Below are 13,006 nucleotides of genomic sequence, written 5' to 3' on the forward strand. Positions count from 1 at the left end.
GGAGTTATTACTCCGCTAGTATGGGCTTACGTGCGGGGGAGTCGCGTGAGCGCGTGTGTGTCTGTGTGTGTGTGTGGGGAGCGGTATTGTAGCGGTTCGCGCTACGAACCCGGCGAGGCGAGTTCGATTCCCGCTCACGGCCACCAACACCCAGTGACGATTATCTGAACCGGTCCTGGGCCTCTCCTAGGTCGACTCAGCCTCAAATAATGATCTGGTGCGACGTGCAAACATGGCCACTAAGGAGACAAAGGTGGCTGGGCACAGTGTTGGTCACCTACCCCCTCGTGTGCCGTGCCGGACTTCATAGGTGCTCGCAAACAGCACTTGCCCCAACAGTCTGTTAAAGCTATACGGGGGATCTTTGTGTGTGTGGAAGTGTGCGTGTGTGTGTAGGAGAGACTGTGGAAGTATTTGTGTGTGGGAGAGACTGTGGGAGTATGCAGGTGTGTGTGGGAGTGTGGCAGTGTGTGTGCGTGCATGTGTGCGTGTGTAGGAGAGACTTTGGGAGTGTGTGGGTGTGCGTGTGTGTGTGCGTGCGTGTGTATGCAAGTGCGTGCGTGTGTGGGAGTGCGTGCGTGTGTGTGCGTGCATGTGTGGGAGTGCGTGCGTGTGTGGGAGTGCGTGCGTGTGTGGGAGTGCGTGCGTGTGTGGGAGTGCGTGCGTGTGTGGGAGTGCGTGCGTGTGCGTGTGTGAGAGTGCGTGCGTGTGTGAGAGTGCGTGCGTGTGTGCGTGCGTGTGTGGGAGTGCGTGCCTGCATGCGTGTGTGCGCGTGTGTAGGAGAGACTTTGGGAGTGTGTGGGAGTGTGCGGCCTGGAGACGATGGGAATGAACACGCGGGGGGTGGGGTGTGTTGAGGAAGCGTTTTATTAAAAGAGCCGCGAGCAGCAGCAGCAGCAGCGAGTGGAGGTGGCGCAGTGAGCGATGGCGACTCGGTGACAGCGGGGCCTGCGGGGCCTGCGGGGCGTGCAGGTGTTTGGAGCGGGCTCAAGTTCGCTGGCGGCGCTGGCGGCGGCGGCGGCGGTGGTGGCGACGGTTTTTTGTTGTTGCAGTTCGCGAGAGGCAGGCCCAGTCATCCCGAGGGAGCGTTGGGGTGCGCGGCAGTTGGCTGCGCCGGGCTCACGCAAAGACTCATAGACTCACACAGAGACCCATAGACTCACACAGAGACGCATAGACTCACGCAGAGACCAATAGACTCACACAGAGACCAATAGACTCACACAGAGACTCATAGACTCAAACATAGACTCATAGACTCACACAGAGACACATAGACTCACACAGAGACCAATAGACTCACACAGAGACTCATAGACTCACGCAGAGACCAATAGACTCACACAGAGACCCATAGACTCACGCAGAGACCAATAGACTCACACAGAGACTCATAGACTCACACAGAGACCCATAGACTCACACAGAGACTCATAGACTCACGCAGAGACCAATAGACTCACACAGAGACCAATAGACTCACACAGAGACTCATAGACTCACACAGAGACCCATAGACTCACACAGAGACCAATAGACTCACACGGAGACCAATAGACTCACACAGAGACCAATAGACTCACACAGAGACTCATAGGCTCACACAAAGACACATAGACTCACACAGAGACTCATAGGCTCACACAGAGACCCATAGCCTCACACAGAGACTCATAGACTCACACAGAGACCCATAGCCTCACACAGAGACGCATAGACTCACACAGAGACCCATAGACTCACACAAAGACCAATAGACTCACACAGAGACTCATAGACTCACACAGAGACTCATAGACTCACACAGAGACATACAGACTCACACATAGACTCACACAGATACACATAGACTCACACAGAGACACAGACTCACACAGAGACTCACAGACTCGCACAGAGACCCATAGACTCACAGAGAGACACATAGACTCACACAGAGACTCACAGAGGGACCACCCCCCCTCCCACCTTCCAATGTAGCTCAAGGGGATCCGTCAACACAATCCAATCCTATTAAACATAACCTGCGAATGAAGCGCGTGCATGGGGGAGCGGTGGCGTAGTGGTTAGCGCTACACTGCACGACGAACCCGGCCACCCGGGATCGAGTGCCGCTCACGGCCACCAACGCCACTGATGATTATCTGAGCCGGTCTTGGGCCTCCCCGGGGTCGACTCGGCCTCAAATGAGCATCAGACGAAGGCGGCCGGGCGCGGTGGCGACGGCCAACCCACCCCCGTCGTGCGAGCGCCGCGGTCGGGGCTTTCGCGGTCGCCGCCAGGCTTAACGGCGCTTGCCCCGACCGCCCGTTAGGGGCTACACGGGGGACCTTTGGCTTTGCCCGCGCGTGTGTCGGTGCGCGTGCCCGGGGCGTGACGCGCACCTGCGTGCGTGCGACCGCTCGCGCCGGGCGTGTTTGTAACCAAAATCAAAACGCGTCGGCAGGCCAACCACGTACCGCGAGTCTTGAGTGTGCAGGCGGTGCAACTGCACCGGGGCCCAGGGACACGGAGGGCCCCAAGGCGCCAGGCTAAGAGGGGGGGGGGAGGGTGGCCGGACAGGGGGCAACCGTTGAATTCCTTGCACCCGTGCCCACGTTGACGCCTGCTGTACAATTGGAGTGTCTCTGTCTCTCTTCCCTTGGTCGCGTGGATTTTTCTCCAGATTTTCCCTCCACGTTTAGAATCAACGCGTTCAGAGTGTGTGGCTGCTTTACATTGCCACGTGATCACGAGCCACTTCGTTGAGCTGTGTAGCTCAGTGGCACATACCTGGTAAAACAAAAAATTGTTTCGATTATAAATCCATAATTCAGAAATCTGCTCACAATCTCAATCGGCATTCATTACCGACCGTCACAGCGAGCCCAACGATTTACGTCTTCCCCTTTTGCGTCACTTCGCACACGCATCCTCGTAAACACCGCAGCCCGATTCGCGGGACATCCCCTGAACGCGTAAGGGGGGGGGGGGGGTCAAGCGACCTCACGCGCGCGCGAAAAACCTACGACGGTTTTCCGCGTTTAACTCCGCGCACACCGTGGCGGACGGAGCTGACGTCTCGCTCCCGCAGGCTTCATCGCGGCCGACATCAAGGGCACGGGCTCGTGGACGCAGCTGTTCCTCATCACCGACTACCACGAGAACGGCTCCCTCTACGACTACCTCAAGTGCACCACGCTGGACCCGCGCGCCGTGCTCCGGCTCGCCTACTCGGCGGCCGCCGGCCTGTGCCACCTGCACACGGAGATCCACGGCACGCAGGGCAAGCCGGCGATCGCCCACCGAGACCTCAAGAGCAAGAACGTGCTGGTCAAGCGCAACGGCACCTGCTGCATCGCCGACCTCGGCCTCGCGGTCAAGTTCAACAGGTGTGGGGTCTGTGTGTGTGTGCGTGTGTGTGTGTATGTGGGGATTTGCTGAGCATTTCTGTGAGGTCCTGGGGGAGGGAAAATCTCTCAACCAGGAAAACATCATGGCACAAAGTAGGGATAACCCTGCTGAGGCTGCGGTGCCTCAAATATTGGAAGAGGTCACCCCCTGTGAGTGGCTGGCTGAGGTGCCAGCTGTTGAGGAAGTACTGAGGGCGATCCGGAGTCTGAGACCAGGGAAGGCACCGGGCAGAGATGATCTCCCAAGCGAAATGCTGAGGGAGGGTGGCGTTTGTGCACAGACTGCCCTATATGACATCATAACAACAGTCTGGACCACTGGACGGGTTCCGCAGGACTGGAAGGATGCCCTGGTGGTCCCCCTCTTTAAGAAGGGGGGCCGTACCGACTGTAACAACTACAGGGGCATCTCACTCCTCAGTGTGCCGGGTAAGGTCCTGGCAAGGATTATTCAACATCGCCTTGCTAGGCACGCTGAGGAGAGGCTTGCGGAGCCCCAATGCGGTTTCAGGAAAGGGCGGTCCTGCACAGATGCCATATTTTCTATCCGTCTGCTACAGCAGAGGTGTAGGGAATTCCAAAAAGACCTACATCTCTGCTTTATTGACCTGGTCAAGGCCTATGATACCATCAGTAGGACTAGGCTCTGGGTTGTTCTTCGTGCTTTCGGAGTCCCTGACCCTCTGCTCACGATCATTAAGGACCTTCATGATGGTGAGCGGGCCCGGGTAAAACTACGTGGCCAGGAGTCGGAGCCTTTCCCTGTACACCTTGGGGTGCGACAGGGATGTCCTCTGGCTCCCACATTATTTAACATCTATTTCGACTGCGTAGTTCGTGAAGCCTTCAATAGCTGTACCGGGGGAATTTCCATTTGGTACAGATATAATGGGAGGCTGATCGACGCCCGGGTGCGATCAAGGGATGGCTCCCTATTGGTCAACCACGTTATGTATGCCGATGATTTGGTAATAGCTGCTCATTCAGAAGAGGAGTTGGAGACGCAGCTGCTGAGACTGGAGCGTGCCACTAAGAGGTGGGGCCTTACCATCAGCCCCACCAAAACTAAGCACCTGCCTGGGTATTTTGTACCATTGGACACTCCACCCCCACAACTCCCAATTGGTGATGGGGCAGTTGTGGAGAGAGTGGAGAGTTTTCCATACCTGGGCAGTGTGCTTATGACCGGCTCCAGTTTATCAGCAGAGGTCTCACTCCGAATCAGTCGAGCGGCAATATCTTTTCATCGGTTGCGTAACGCTGTGTGGAAGCTACCTGGTCTGTCGCTCTGCACGAAGCTTCAGGTCTTATCGGCCACGGTTATTCCCTCCCTTCTCTACGCTTGCGAAACGTGGACCCCCCTAGTGGAGCATCTTCGCCGGTTGGAAACATTTAGGCTGGCCTGCCTACGATCCATCCTGGGTTTAACCAGGCTGGATTGTATGAGGAGCTCACAAGTCCTTGAAAGATCTGGGCAAAGTCCCATCAGTGAGCTCCTCCGGTAGGCAAGGCTGCGTTGGCTGGGTCATGTAGCCCGCATGCCCAGCCACCGCATGCCTAAACAGCTTTTGTTCGGCCGGATCGAGGGGGCTAAACGGGCGCGGCACGGGCTAGAGAAGAGATGGAGTGATGTGGTACAGGAGGACGTGGAGCTGAGTGGACTTGCCGATGACTGGTACCAGCGGTGTCAAGATCGGCCTCAGTGGAGGAGGCTCGTGAAGGACGCTACTGGGCAGTTGGAGGCAGTCGCCCTCCAACAACAACGGAGGGCGGAGGAGCGACGCTCACAACAACGAGCGGAGCGCCGGGTGGCTAAAGCGCAGCAAGTTGGTACAGTAGGGGGCACAGGTGGTGCATCAGCCAGTCATCTCGGTCATCTCGGTCAGTCGACCCGTGGCACCTGGGTCTGCCCCGTGACCTCCTGCCAGCGGGCGTTCGACACTTCACGTGGCCTCAAGGTGCACATGGCCTGGCACAAGCGTCGTGGTGACGTCACCGCCACTTAGTGGCGAATGGCGGTTGTTGTTGTTGTTGTATGTGGGGCATGTGTATGTGTGTGCTAGAGGCACGTACGTGTGGGCCGTGTGTGTGTGTGGGGCCTGTGTGTGTGTGTGTGGTCTGTGTGGGGGGTGTGTGTGTGTGGTGTGTGAGTGGAGTGTGCAGTGTGTGTGGGGCAGTTGGGTGCGTGTAAGTGTGTGGTGTTGGCACAAGCGCAGCGGTGACATCACCGCCACTTAGTGGCGAACGGCGGCTGTTGTTGTTGGCCGTGTCGCGTCGCGTGTGATGTCATCGCACGATGCGATGACATCACACGCGACGCGGGGCATTGCGTCCCTCGCGTACGGCACGAGGCTCTTGATCCCACCAAACTTTCAGCAAAGCCCCCTTTCGCTCGACGTATCAGAGTGCCCAACAGCCGCACGGCCTCTCCGCTCCAGCGCCGTTCGCGTCCCCATCGCATCGCGAGGCGCCAACGCACGCGTCGGTGACGGCGCGTCTCTCTGTCCGTCCCCCGCAGCGACACGAACGAGGTGGACATCCCGCTGAGCGGGCGCGTGGGCACCAAGCGCTACATGCCGCCCGAGCTCCTGGACGAGACCATCAACCGCAAGCACTTCCAGTCGTACATCATGGCCGACATGTACAGCTTCGGACTCATCCTGTGGGAGATCGCACGCCGGTGCATCTCGGGGGGTGCGTACGAGCGCGCACACGCGTGCACACACACACGCGTGCACACACACACGCGTGCACACACACAACAAAGTTCCCCCGTATAGCCTGTAACAGACTGTAGGGGCAAGTGCTGTTAGCGAGCACCTATGAAGGCCGGAACGGTACACGAGGGGGTGGGTGGCCAGCACCACGCTCGACCGCCTTTGTCTCCCCAGTGGCGATGTTTACACATCACACCGGGTACTCATTTGAGGCTGAGTCGACCTAGGGGAGGCCCAGAATCGTTTCAGATAATCATCACCGGTGTTGGGCATTAGTGGGAATAGAACTCGATTGGCTAGGTTCTACACACACACATACGCATGCATGTATGCATAGGGTACATGCACAAAGACAAAGAAAACAACAATCCCCTGTATAGCATCAATAGACTGTTGGGGCAAGTGCTGTTAGCGAGCACCTGTGAAGGCCGGCACGATACACGAGGGGGTGGGTGGCCAGCACCACGCCCGACCGCCTTTGTTTCCCCAGTGGCGATGTTTTTACACACTGCACCAGGCACTCATTTGAGGCTGAGTCGACCTAGGGAACGCCCATGACCGGTTCAGATAATGGCCACTGGTGTTGGCCGTGAGCCAACACCAGGGTTCATGCACACACACACACACGCGCACGCACACACGCACACACACGCGCGCACACACACACGCACACACACGTGTGAACACGCTCGCGTTACGCCCGCGGTGTTGACGAGCCCACGGTGCCACGGCGTGCGCAGGCATCGTGGAGGAGTACCAGGTGCCGTACCACGACACGGTGCCCTCAGACCCCTCGTACGAGGACATGCGCGAGGTCGTCTGCCTCAAGCGCCTGCGGCCGTCCTTCCCCAACCGGTGGAGCTCCGACGAGGTGAGCAACCTCGCCCGCCCGCCGACTCGCTCGCCCGTCCGTTGACTCGCTCGCCCGTTGACTCGCTCGCCCGTCGACTCGCTCGCCCGCCCGTCGACTCGCTCGCCCGCCCACCTGTTATCTCGCTTACCCGGCTGTTAATACGCTCACTTACGCATCACACCAGATACTCATTTGAGGCTGAGTCTACCTCGGGGAGGCCCAAGACCGATTCGGATAATTGTCACTGGTGTTGACCGTGAGCGGGAATTGAACTTCAGTCGCCGGGTTAATAGCGCAGCGCGTTAACAGCTGCAATACCGCTCCTCTACACACACACAGACAGCTCCAAACAAACACACACACAGCTCCAAACACACACACAAATGGCCCCACGCACACACACACACAGCCACACGCACACACACACAGACAGCCACACGCACACACACACACAGCCACACGCACACACACACAGACAGCCATACACACACACACACAGCCACACGCACACACACACACAGCCACACGCACACACACACAGACAGCCACACGCACACACACAGACAGCCACACGCACACACACAGACAGCCACACGCACACACACAGACAGCCACACGCACACACACAGACAGCCACACGCACACACACAGACAGCCACACGCACACACACACAGACGGCCACACGCACACACACACAGACAGCCACACACACAGACAGCCACACGCACACACACACACAGCCACACGCACACACACACACAGCCACACGCACACACACACAGACGGCCACACGCACACACACACAGACAGCCACACACACACACAGCCACACATACACACACACACAGCCACACGCACACACACACACAGCCACACGCACGCACACACAGACAGCCATACACACACACACAGCCACACGCACATACACACAGACAGCCACACGCACACACACAGACGGCCACACGCACACACACAGACAGCCACACGCACACACACAGACGGCCACACGCACACACACAGACAGCCACACACACACAGACAGCCACACACACACGATCAGCCTTCCGACCAAAAAATGTGCCACACATGCCTGCCCGCTGTGTGTTTATCTGGTCAATTGGAACAGTGTTTTAAATTTGTGTTTACTCTAGATCCAAGACATCGCCCGAGCCTTTCTAAAGCGGGCGCTGTGAAACGGCTCAATTATGTACAAATGGCATTCCAAAACAAGCACGGCTGATGTGGTGCAGAGCGCACAGCGAGTGGCCAAATTACGGGAACCTCCAATTAAACCGAGTCGGTGGTTGCGGTTGGAAGGCACGGGGGGGGGGGGGCGGTGGGCTAGAACCAGTGGGGGGGGGGGGGGGTGTGGGTTTGAACCAGTGGGGGAGGGTGTGGGTTAGAACTAGTGGGGGGGTGAGGGGTAGAACCAGTGGGGGGGTGAGGGGTAGAACTAGTGGGGGGGGGGGGTGGGTTTGAACCGGGGGGGGGGTGGATTAGAACCAGTGGGGGGGGGGGTGTGGGTTTGAACCAGTGGAGGAGGGTGTGGGTTTGAACCAGTGGAGGGGGGGGTGGATTAGAACCAATGGGGGGGGGGGGGAGGTGTGGGTTTGAACCAGTGGAGGGGGGGGGGGATTAGAACCAATGGGGGGGGGGAGGTGTGGGTTTGAACCAGTGGGGGAGGGAGTCGGCAGACTCCTGTTACAGTTATTAGTGGGGGGCGAGTTTGAGGTGGGTGGGTTGAGTGTATGTGTGCGTGATTGTGTGCGTGTGTGCGTCAATAAGTGGGTGGGTAAGTAGGTGTGGGTGTCCCATACCGGCCTTCATAGGGTGATCGCGTGTGTGGTGTGTGTACGTTCGTGTGTCTGCGAATATGCGTGGATGCGTGTCTCTTCCTTAGTGTTTGTGTGCGCGTGTGGATGTGTGCGTGCGCACGCATTCCTGCTCACGCGTGTGTGTGTGTGTGTCTCTGTGTGTGTGTCTGTGTGCGCGTGCCCTCCAGTGCCTGCGCTCGATGGCCAAGCTGATGTCCGAGTGCTGGGCGCACAACCCGGCGTCGCGTCTCACCGCGCTGCGCGTCAAAAAGACGCTCTACAAAATGTCCGAGTCGCAGGACATCAAGATCTGAACGGAGCCCGGCCGGGGGCGGTGGGACGACGCGGGGGGCCGAAAGCCCCCCCCCCCCCCCCCCGCGGCCGCTCCCACCGAGACGGACGAGGCCCCGCGGCACAGACGAACGATGCGCAAAGCGAGCGGTGCGCGGCCTCGCGAGTCCGCTGGCGGAACGACGACGGAAGGAGAAGGGGAGGGGGGTGAGTTCGGTGTTTTTGAACCACGACCCTGGAAAAAAAATAGCAGTCGACCCCCCCCCCCTCCTCTCCCCGACGACCTCGAACGACCCCCCCATGAACCTAATCCCCCTCCTCCCCCGGTGACATCGCGATCCGGGCCCTGACAATTGGGCTCCGTCGTTCTTTTGTTTTTGGAGCGGCCCCCGCGAAAAGCCAACGCCGCCGTTCAAGAGGGACGGGGCAGGTGGGTCGCGGCTTCCGGACGGAGCGAGCCGGCGCAAGCGGCCGTCGTCACGTTCGCCGCGGGTTGGCGGGGGGATGTGGGGTAGAACTTTGTGGCTCTGCGCCTGTGGGGCTGCACCTCTGGGGCAGGTGCACGGAGGGACGAGCGATGGTTGGTGGCGAGTGGGAGAGTTCCTGGTGGATTCAAACTGCGGAAGAGAAGAAGAAAAAAAAGTTCAAACGGGCGGCCGAAACAGCCCGCTCGGTCTGCCGCGGCATTTTTTTCGCGTGAAGTGACTCCACGCCGAGAAGTTTCCAACACGGACAAAAGACGCACGATGTTGTACATCGCCGGGGCCTTTCGCCAACGTTCGTGTGCGCAGAAATGTTTCGTGTAAAGCGCTTGCGGTGGATCCCCCGAGGGTTGTGAATATTTCTCGGTCGTGGGTAGCGAAAGCTGTCGCAGTAACGGCCCCGTCGCAGGATCCACCTCCGTGCTTCCCCCTTTGCCCAGCGACGGCTTCCCTTAGCCAAGCTCTTCCAAGCTCTCTCTCTCTCTACATCTCTGACTTTCTCACTGTTATTCCACGTCATTTGGTATACATCTCAAAAGTCAGTTCGGTTACGGTTATTGCAATCTCCCTTGATTTTTTTTTTGCCCAAAAATGTAATTCCCTTGAAGACTTTTGACCTCCGTTTTTTCTTTTTTCAAAGCATAACATTTACTTGGCCTGTTATCGTGGCCGAGCCCCCCCCAAAAAAAACCTGTCGCGACGTTAAAACTCTACGGTCGACGTGGAGGTCCGTCTGTGGCCGTGACAACGCGCCAGGACAATCGTCAAGGGCAATCGCGGCCGGCACCAGCGACTCGTTATACTCCGAGCAACTCTCGTCAACTCGGTGCGACATTGGCAGTGAGCGACGGACTTTGTGTCCAGCCAGCGGAGAGTCCGAGTTTGTACAAAAGTGCGTCCTATGGACAACGTTTGGTCGACACAGCACACAACCTCTTGGGCACTCACATGCCCTCAGTGTTCCGATTCATCCCAGCCACGCATTCGCGAGTTCAACGATCAGATTTGTCCAGATTTGTGCAACTTAATATGTTTTACAATCGATAATATTTTTAGCAATTATTTAGCCCGGCGGTGGCGGCGGCGGCACACGCTCGTCGCCCAGGCCCTGTGGAGGCAGGGAGGGGTTGGTGGATAATGCACCTGTTGCGAGACACCCTTCCCGCAGGCGTCCACCACGTTGCACGCCGTGACTTGCCGGGAGAAGGCGGTGCAGCAGATGCAGACTCGACCTGTTCCGTCTGTCAGGGGTCGAGGGTTTGCGCTTCGCACACGCGCGATGTTTTCCCCGGGTGCTCGAGTTTCCTTTCAAATGCAAACACTCGTTAGTTGGCCAATAGCACCTTCATATGCAGAGGAACGCAGAGCTTTGGCAGGTTGTTGGCGCCGGCTCAACAGGGTGGCTGCCTTCCCGCTCGTCCGTGGGTCGTCCTGGTGCATATGGAGTCATTCCCTCTCGCTACGAGAGCGAGAAAACGCTGCACGGAGCACTACAAATAGAAAATTGATATTTTTTAAAATATATATATAAATACACAACAAGCAATTCTGTACTTTTTCCCCAAGTTCCCTCACCGAGTCGGGTTCTATCTCCACGCTCTTCTCTCCCCCCACCGCCTTCGACCCATTGTCATCTCCGGAGTAACACCGCCCCTGCCGCGTCATCTCCGTCAGTCCTCCCCCCCCCCCCCCCTTTCTCTTTAGCGTTGTCTTCCCACGTGCGCATGTTGAACTTCTTTCACACCGTACGTGGCCAACCGTACTAATCCGGCCACACGTGCCAACAACAACTCAACCTCTCGTGGATGCCGACGCTACTTGCTTTGGCCCGTCGTCTCAGCTTGCCGAACGACGATCGCCCCCCGAGCGGGAGCCGCAATTATTTGGACCGAGAGCCGTTGTCTCAAATCCAAGCCCAAGCCCAGACAGAGTCATTGTTGTTGTGCAGCGATCACCACCCCCCACCACAACGATCACCACCCCCACCACAACAATCACCACCCCCACCACAGCGAATCCCCCAGTCCCCCAGTCCTCCTCCTCCCTTCCCCAGGGCATTGAGGAGCGTCTCTCGTCCACCACACGAAAAAATAAATTAAACAACAAGAAGTGTAAATGTGTTGTTGCGCGATGGATCTTGGAGCATTAACCCCCCCCCCCGCTCACCCACCCCCGCTCACCTCCCCCCTCCCCCGCTCACCCCCCCCCACTCACCTCCCCCCTCCCCCGCTCACCCACCCCCGCTCACCTCCCCCCTCCCCCGCTCACCCCCCCCCCACTCACCTCCCCCCTCCCCCGCTCACCCCCCCCCACTCACCTCCCCCGCTCACCCCCCGCTTGTACCCCCTCTCCCGCCCCCCCGCTCCCCTCCCCCCGGCTCCCCTCCCTCCTTACGAGGTTGGTGGTGCCACTGCTCACAAAGAAAAATAAATGTTTTGACCTTGTGTTGCAATATTTATTTCACAATATGTAGCCTTAAGTTGCAATTTATTATTATTAATAATGTCATTGTTGTTGTTTCAGTACCGTTTTTTTTATTACTATTTTTGCAACGTCAGTGTTTGTAAAAAAAAACTACTTTTATATACTTTTATGTCTTCGTACGCGTTTTACTTTCTCATTTTGTCACGGTCATGAGTCTTGCGCCCTCTCTGCCTCTCTCTCTGTCTGTCTGTCCGTGGTGTTGCGTCCTGTACATGAGCCAGTTGATTATACACGCGTCGCGCATGCGGGTAATGATTGTACACGTGTCCCTACAAACAAACAACAACAACAACAACCGTTCTCCACTAAGTGGCGGTGACGTCACAACGGCACCTGTGCCAGGCTAGGTGCACTCGTGTCCCGACATCGCTTACATCACCAGCCTGGGCTGAGAATGGGTCCCAACGTCCATGTGGAAACCCCGACGCTTCCCAGGAATTGTGGTGTGCTCGTAACTAAAAGACGACCAGTGCCCTCTCTGTCTGCCACAAGTAAATCATGACACGAAGTGGAGGAAGGGAGAGGGACTGCATTGACAGTGGCATGCAATCACCAAAATAACAATTACAGGTAACCCAATTACCCAGGTTATCCGCGCTTGCGGAAACAAAAAAAAGTTGACTTTCAGTTTAACGCGTAGCAGGCTGTCGCGACCAATATCATCCATAATACAGGGGTTTTTTTGGGGGGGTTAGATCGCTTAAATATATAAATGTGCCGTTAAAATGAAACGGGAGGATTTCTCCAAAAATCTGGCTGTCGCCTGATGAAGCTAGTTGTAATTGCTGGCGAAACGTCGTACTTTGTGGCTTGGCTCTCCAACACACCGGTTAGTGCTGTACTAGTGACGAATTGGCCACGTTCTGTTTACGTGCCAAACCCCTTACTAGTTGGCTGTGTCGGGTGGTGGCGGTGTTTTATATATTTACACAATCTAACCCAAAACAAACTCTTATTATGAATGTTATTATT

The 13,006-nt window shown here is 57.2% G+C and overlaps 1 protein-coding gene across 1 annotated transcript in view; it reads left to right on the forward strand.

Annotated features, from left to right (window-relative positions):
* The window catches only part of BMPR1B (bone morphogenetic protein receptor type 1B), a 96,487-nt gene extending 84,759 nt beyond the window's left edge, over positions 1-11,728 (forward strand). Inside the window, exons 9-12 of the mRNA XM_078613405.1 lie at positions 3,074-3,371; positions 5,911-6,086; positions 6,850-6,980; positions 8,966-11,728. Of these exons, the coding sequence (XP_078469531.1) occupies positions 3,074-3,371; positions 5,911-6,086; positions 6,850-6,980; positions 8,966-9,091 (731 nt within the window). The 3' untranslated portion in view covers positions 9,092-11,728. The remainder of the gene's footprint in view (positions 1-3,073; positions 3,372-5,910; positions 6,087-6,849; positions 6,981-8,965) is intronic.
* The last annotated feature ends 1,278 nt before the right edge of the window (positions 11,729-13,006 follow it).

This window comes from Lampetra planeri, chromosome 41, assembly GCF_965212315.1.
Source record: "Lampetra planeri chromosome 41, kcLamPlan1.2.h2, whole genome shotgun sequence".
NCBI classification, from domain to species: domain Eukaryota; kingdom Metazoa; phylum Chordata; class Hyperoartia; order Petromyzontiformes; family Petromyzontidae; genus Lampetra; species Lampetra planeri.